Source organism: Durio zibethinus, chromosome 20 (assembly GCF_047325235.1).
Source record: "Durio zibethinus cultivar Kanyao isolate XHJ-2024 chromosome 20, ASM4732523v1, whole genome shotgun sequence".
In the NCBI taxonomy this organism is placed as follows: domain Eukaryota; kingdom Viridiplantae; phylum Streptophyta; class Magnoliopsida; order Malvales; family Malvaceae; genus Durio; species Durio zibethinus.
In genome coordinates, this window is record NC_143181.1 from 2,259,798 (window position 1) to 2,267,922 (window position 8,125).

General features: G+C 28.7%; 1 protein-coding gene across 1 annotated transcript; it reads right to left on the bottom strand.

Moving 5' to 3' along the window:
- Window positions 1-825: 825 nt before the first annotated feature.
- On the bottom strand, window positions 826-3,045 carry LOC111314836 (patatin-like protein 2). The gene is made up of 7 exons (XM_022916448.2): window positions 2,779-3,045; window positions 2,411-2,598; window positions 2,104-2,290; window positions 1,865-2,026; window positions 1,469-1,771; window positions 1,211-1,383; window positions 826-1,098 (listed from the first exon to the last, which is right to left on the bottom strand). The coding sequence occupies exons 1-7, from the start codon at window positions 2,938-2,940 to the stop codon at window positions 1,014-1,016; spliced, it is 1,260 nt and encodes a 419-aa protein (XP_022772183.2). The 5' UTR covers window positions 2,941-3,045; the 3' UTR covers window positions 826-1,013.
- Between the last annotated feature and the right edge of the window lie 5,080 nt (window positions 3,046-8,125).

Genomic DNA, 8,125 nt, shown 5'->3' on the forward strand with positions numbered 1-8,125 from the left:
ATAATAACGTATTTGAGAAAGAAAGAGAATGAATTAGCAATTTTTTTTTTCCTTAGTTTGACGCTTGTTTGTTATCAGCTAGCGGACATGTCTTCCTCATTTGACACTGATTTTCTCTATGTATATTAATTATTAACCTCTACTGGTCAACTTCGATTGTGATAGCTACCAATGGTTCCACATAATTATTTGCCTTTGACAAGTCTATAGTCAAAGGTTTAGAGACCATCAATGTTGCATGGCTGGTTCCAAAAATATGAAGGTCAAGTTCACTGGGAGGACTTAGTCAGGATATACCACCTTGGTCTTAGACCCCTAATACCTTAATTAATTAATTGGATTCAGAATTTTTATTTTAATTTAACAATGCGAACCCATAAACTATATTGGAATAATATCAAGATAAATAAATAGATTATTAGATGAGTTATTTGATTATGACATATATTAAGTCTTATATGGGATTAATTTAATTAATTTGTTCTCAAAGGCATAAATTATAAATTAAACCCTATAAGTATGAGTAAAATTACCGACTTGATCTCAATATCATCATCATGTTTTTTTTTTTTTTTTAACAAAAGAGGTTCAAAGTTTAAAAATTTTGAAAAAGGAAAATTTTTAAGTACTAAAAATTGAACCTCAATCTTACAAAAATTCACCTTTTAAATGGATAAATTTAATAAAACCTCTATGTTCTCATCATGTGGCTTTGATATGTTTGTGTTTGTTTGCATTATGTACAGAGCTAATTAAGCACGAAGTTATGCACAATCCTCTTGAGGTTTATAATTTTTAATGGAAAAAAAAAAAGCAAAATTAGTCTGTACGAAATATTATATCAATAAATTAAATAATGAAATTAATGATCACAAATTGATTGGAACCATCTTGGGTACACATATTATTCAAAGAAAAAGAATAAATAGAATTTTGAAATTCATTACAAAGGCAAATAACCAGGGCCGGCTAAAGACCTAAAATTTTTTCAAATTCTAGATTAAGAATATTGATTATTTGTTATTCTTTGCGGTAAGGTTTCCATGTGGTGATCTCATGTCACGAAGCCGCTTCTCCTTAGATAGCACTTCAGCAAATCTGCAGATTATTAGAAGCAAAAGTAAAATATAAGGTGCCAACAATTACATTACATATAATAAATTGTCGAAAACTCGAAATTAGAATAGTTAATTTCTATATATATACATACCTGATAAGAGCCTCTTCATTGGTACCCTGATTAACAAGCTCAAATTTTCCATTATCCAAATTCACCGTGGAAACTGGTTTTTTCAACAATTCTTCCCCAACTTTTACAAGATTCTCCAAGTTTTCTTTTGTAGCAATGTCCACAGATGCGACTGCTCCACATAGTGTATCATCCTGCATTTTTTTTTAATTTACTTTAGGTATAGATCAATTTTTATATATGAATATTTCGGAAGAAAAATAATGAATCTATATATACCTGAATACGGAGATAACTGTCTTCCGATTGAAGTGCTTTGAAAACAGTAGCAAGGTGAAAGTCGACCATGTCACTGCTTGCTTGCATGAAAACATCCATCAATGGAGTGGAATGTTCAGAGGTCAACCATCCCAAGAGACCCCATTCTGCTGCCATGTGAGCATGGTACTTCCCTTCACATTTTTGGGAACCAGTGCCCAAGGATAAAACCTGGAAGCGAGTATAGACGTTTGGATTTATAGCGAAGAAATCAGAACTTCCTCGACTGATTTCTTTTGTCACTTCATTGATGGCTACTAAAGTCTGTAAGAATCGATTAAAAATATATGATTAAGATTTTTGTGAAACTTGTAACACCAACCAATTCCATTACGTTAAAAACATCTAGAAACTTACCGGATTATTAGCAGCAACTCCACCATCAATAAGATGGAATTCTTTAACTTTGCCGGCCGAATCCTTGGTTGCAAACTGATGGGCAGGAAGATAAGTTGGGGCAGCAGAAGTTCCAATGCATATATCGGAGAGCAAAGCATTTTTGCTAGGATTGTACTTCACCTACACAATGATCATATATCAAATAAATGGCAAAGGAAATAAATTAAATTTGTAAGACGTATTGATGAGAAATGGACCTCATAGGAGGAGAAGATTTTTGGCTGGAGTTGTTTGATGTCGAATGTTGGGATGACAACATTTGTCAATGTTTGGTTCAATCGGGTTTCTCCCAATTTTTCCCTCACAATATTGTGCAGATATTTACCGTCATATTTCGGGCCAGTTAAAGATTTGACCAAATTCGTAGCTGGGGCAAATGGTGAGCTGTTGTATAATTACAAACAAAATGATGTTAGCTGTAAATACATGATAAATAATATGCGCAAGACATTTATGGCTTTTTTCTCTTTCACAACTACAAAGTACAAGGTCGAGATTGATTACCTATCTTGGGGAAAGATTTTTGGGCAGTGTTGAAGATAGAAATCATTGATATCTTTGGCAGCAAAAAGAGGACGATTGCCCTCATTCGGATTTGGGGTAGTTAGCATGGCAGTCACGAGGCCACCAGTACTAGTCCCAGTAATGACATCAAAATAATCTGCCAGTCTAGCCTCCTCTCCATCCAGCTTCTGTAAATTGCCATAGTGCCAAAAATGAAATTAATTAATATACAAAGGAATTATATCAAAATGTCAACAGCAGTATATTCATATGCACACACCAGGCAAAACTTAGCATTTTTTTTTTTTTTTGTTTTTACTTAAGAATCCAAATATCAATGAATATATTCAAAACAATTTTCTCGCTACCTGAAGCTGAGACTCTAAAAGGGCAAGAATAGTTCCGGGGATAAGCCCCCTAATTCCACCTCCATCGATACTCAGAACAGTAATTAAGTTCCCATAGGTGGGAGCTTGAAGGGGTGATTTTGGACTTGCCATAGCAAAATTTTCTTGTGGTATACTTCCCATTATGATGAGAGATCGAGAGTTTGTTGGGTTTGAGGATTTTAACTATGAGAAAATTCTATCGAGAACAAGAATAAGATGTCCAAGCTTTGTGTTGTTTGATGCTCTTGAGGAATGCATGTCATGGATATTTATAGACACTTCCAATTATCTCATCAACTTTGAAACTTTCAACCATGCTTTCAATAATCTTCATGCAAAACAAATCTAAGTACCTAACTCGAGGCTTGCAGTTTCTTGGATCGATCGGCGAAGCTTGGAATGAAATCTCAATATACGTTTTTAGCCACACTGAGCATAACTTGGCTGCAAACGGTTGACCAAATAAACAATTGAAAATTCGAACTTTTAAGGAGACTTGTTGGTTTGAATGGTTCGGATGAATTAGTTCTGAAAGAGTTAACCCAACCATATATCAGATTACTTTTCAAAATCGTCTTCCCCAAATTCCATCACTTTTCAATTTGAATTTTGAACACGTGAGACTCGACAAACTAATGTTCAATCGTAGTGTTTTTATTTCCAGATTCATGGAAAGCCTTCCATTCAAGCAACAACTGTACGGTTGTCGATCGCCATCTAAAACACTGGACTTGAAGAATTAGTAAGCAATTCTTGAGGAGTTATACATAGAGGAAACTTTCCGAAGGGAATAAAAAGTGAGAAAAGTCATCTATGTTGCCTATACTATTCAAAGGTGACCATGCACGTCACTGGCCAATGATCACTTTCACTGGTGTAGCAATCAGTTGCAAAGTCAAACAATCATGGAAATGAGAAATTTATAAACAATTGCACTAAAATTTAATTTGTGATATAGCTGAAGCTTGGATTTGATTGATGCCAAACAAATTTATTGGTTCCGATTTATGAATTTTCCCATTAAGATCTTGCAGTTTAATACACTTATATATATATATATATATATATTGTCATAATAATTTTTCATTGGAGGCTCAACCACTAAACTTAATGAAAATTCATATAGTTGTCGTAAATATTTTTGTAAGGTGTGATTAATCATTCAAAATATTATTTTTTAATAAAAATTATAAAATTAATTAAGATTTACTAAAAAATGTTTAGGTCTATAAAATAAGGGTTGGATTTGAGAATAAAATTACGAGTGAAAAATGTATTAACACTCTCATGTCGTCCATTTGAATAAAGGTACCAATTAAACATATGTTATTCCTTAATTTTAACGATATGATCTTTTTTATATTTATATTTAATTTTTTAAAATTTATTTATGAAAAATATTTTTTTGTTGTGAAATTAGTATTATTATTATTATTGTATTTTACAAATTTTCCTACATTTTGACAAAATTTCAAAAAAATTAATCATTTACAAAATTCTCAAAATTTCATTATAGAATATTTTATTTATTTATTAAAACTAATTTTAAGATTATCTCGACTCTTTGATGAAATCTCAAAATTTTATTAACTAATTTCAGAATTATCTTGATCTTCGGTGAAATCTTAAAAATTTTAAATAGATTTTAGGATCATCTTAATTTTTTGACAATATTTTAAATAAAACCATTTCTTATTGATGATAATTATGATATTTAATTAAATATTTAATTAACTTTTATTGTGATTATTTTTCTTATTTTCTATTATTATTTAAATAAATCTTTATTTAGTAAAAAATAAATTTTTTTGAATGATTCTAACTCTTTGGTGAAATCCAAAAATATATATTTCTTTGTAATAATTAAGAAATTTATTTAAAGAAATATTTTTATTTTTAATTTTTTTATTATTTAAATAAATATTTATTTAGTAAAAACTAATTTTTAGACTATCTCGACTTACCAACAAAATCTAAAAATATTTTTTTTTACTTACATTAATTAAAGAAAATTGAACTAGTTCAATTTTCTTTAAAAATTATATTTTTAGAATATTTATTGAAATAATCAATTATTATTATAATTACTTGAATTATCTTCATACTTTAGCGAAATTCAAAAAATATTTTGCTTGTAAAAAAAAAAATCAATTCAAAAATTTTTTATAATTATACATTTTAAGATTTCATTCATTTTTGTTTTAATAAACCTACCCTTTATTTTAATTTTATATTTTTACCATTACTTATTTATTTCTAAAAAAAAATCATAAAATAAAAGAAACAAAACAAAATCAAAAAAGAAAAAGAAAAACTCACCATCGAGTTAAGTCAGGCACAAATCCATGCATAGATCCTGGAATGGGTCGGGTATGGGTCAGCACGCCAAAACGACGTCATTTTGAAAGGGCTATAAAAGGCCAAAATCTTTTTTTAATTTTTTCCTTTTTCCTCTTTCTCTTTACCTCAGAGCCTCTATCTCTAAAACTCAAATTTTCTCTTATTGATAGCCTCTATTTTTCAATTTTCGATCAATATTCGTCGTGTTGTCGTCAAAGACTTCAAACTATTTTCAAATCCCGATTTAATTCCCAAATTCTAGCAGCTGAAAAAATTTTTCGATCATAAAAAAATTTAAACTTTTTCTTTCCAATAGCCCCAAAAGATTTTCAAAAATTCAAAAAAAAATCAAAATGATCTTTTTTGTTTCCTAAATCCTTTTCTGAAACTATATTTTAAAAAAGAAAATTCCAAACACCTTGAATGAAAGGAAATGCTCTTGGCTTTTTTGGTTTTGGTTTCTAAAAATAATTTTTTTTTGGTTTTTTTGTTGGTTCTTCTACTTAAAGAGGACTGTGATTTTTTTTACTAATGTGTGTTTCCCTTTTTTTTTTATGTTGGCAAAACACCCTAGCTCTATCTCAAAATATTGTTTTTTGTCTCTGTTCGTGTGTCTTTTTTACAGCATTTTTCTAGGTTATTCTTCTAAGTTCTTTGTTCCTTGATTGCAAAAATTGGCTCTATTTATAAAGCTCATTGGGATTCAAATCCCAAATTTTTTGGGATTGAGATCTCAGATTTTCAAAGTTTATTTTGTTTTTTTCTAAGGCCTTCAGGGATTTTAAAGCACCATTGAAGACTTTTGATTCTTCCTTTTTGCAAAATTAGAAAGTGACAGAGGATTTTTAGTGTATTAAATGCACTATGACTTTGTGTAAAAAATGAAGGAAAGAAATAAATAAAAGTTAAAAAGAAAAGAAAAAGCTATTAGATAAAAGAAATGATGATAATAATAATAATAATAATAATAATAATAATAATAATAATAATGATAATTTAAAAGCTTAATGAAAATAATTTGGTATGAAAATAACTTGATGAATTCAATTAACATATTTAACCGAACTCGAATAAAATTGAAAATTAATTTGAATTTATTTTAACACAAATTTGATTTTTAAAACAAAATAGATGTTTACAACTATCCCTCTTTACACATTACTGAGAATTAAGAATAAAGTAAAGACTGAAAAACAATAATTTTGTCTGGATGATGTTATGAATACGAACACCATTTTTTTTTGTTGAAAATTTGGAATGCTTCTCTAAACAGAGGCTTGACAATTTTTGAAAATTTAAAGGTTCCTCTAAGTGCCATAATATATAAATCTGTAAACCTATAGCTAGACACAAATTAAAGAATCACCACTAATCTTTTTTCTTTAAATGTGATTGACCACCTAATGAATCTATCATTTCAAGGAGCTCTTAAGCTTGACTAAGGACCCCTAAAAAATAGGTTTTGATCTTCTAAAAAAAACTAGATTCAGTAGTTTGATTATGTGTGAAGAAGGTTATAACACCCCCACAACTCTTATCCTAAGATGGTACCATTTCATTTTAAATTATCCTAACAATCATCTTAGTTCTAATGGTTTTTATTTTAATTTTTAAATATTGAAAATAATTTTTAAGACTTCTCCATCAATCTGGTAGAATTCTTAAAAATATTTTTTCATCTAAGAGTATTAAAGAATCCTATTTGTTTTCTTGAAAAGGCTCCGTTATCGAAAAACTTGATCAATTATTTCTTTAAAATTCTTCTTTGTCAAAAATATATCTAATTCTTTCACCATTTGACCAAATTAAAAATATTTTCTCACCTAAAAGTATATTAGATAATCATCCATTTACGATTATTAAGAATTTTATCCTCGAAATTTATTCTTTAATTATAAGTTTTATTTCTAAATTTTTCAAATTTGGGTTTAATTTAGAAAGAAAACTTTTCACCTGAAACTCTCATAGAAGTTCAACCATTTATGATTATTCTTGAGACTTCATCTTTAGATAATTATCAAATATTTTCTCACAAAATTTTAAGTTATATTTTTTAATTTTTATTTGGAAAAAGAATACAATTATTTTTATTGAAATTTCGTCTAAATTCTTTCACTATTTGAGTTAAATTTAGAGAAATTTCTCACCTAAATTATTTTTTAAAAAATTTACCCTTTGAAATTTTTAAAAATCTCATCCTTGGATAATTTTTCATTCATTCCTAAAATTTCATTAAACTTGTTTATGTATTTTTATTATCATTATTTTTTATAATTTTTTTTATAATTTTTTTCTAATTTTCCTAAAAATTTATTCATGTAAGATATTTCAAAAATAAATAAGTGATAAAAATAAGTAAATAAACAAATAAACTAGACTAAAAAATAAATAAATAAAATTGGAAAGAAAATACTAAAAAAAAAAAATTAGGCTTAGTTTGGTTGGTACCGTGGCTTGGTTGCAGACATAAGAAATTGCTCAAGAGGCGCGGCTCTAGACTTGGCTTGATGGCTTAGGAAGTAGCTTGAGAGGACAGCTCACGGGTCAAGGCGCTAAGGGTCAGGTTGGCGTGCGGGTATCTCTCGAGTTGACGTAAGGATCTAGGAATTTTTTTAAAAGGCAAAATGACATCGTTTTTTCCAGGAATAAAAGCTTCAATTTTTCCTTTCTTCCTCAGATTTTTTTTCCCCTTCTCTCTCTTTAGCTTTTCTTTTCCTCATTCTTTAAAACATATGAAAAACTGGATGAATCTCAATAAATTTTTGAAAAACAATACCGAAAACTAGGAATGATTGTTAGAAGGTATTCGAGATCTGAGCTTCTTGTTGGATACTGCGAATGGCCACTGACAAGTTGCTAGAATCTAGGCTTCTTGTCAGAAACTAGCCAAAAATTTTAAATTTTCATTGAAAAATTCAAATGGGTTTTGAAAATTTCTAGAAATTTCCAAAAAACACTAACTTGAAACTTCTTAGCTTCTTGAACC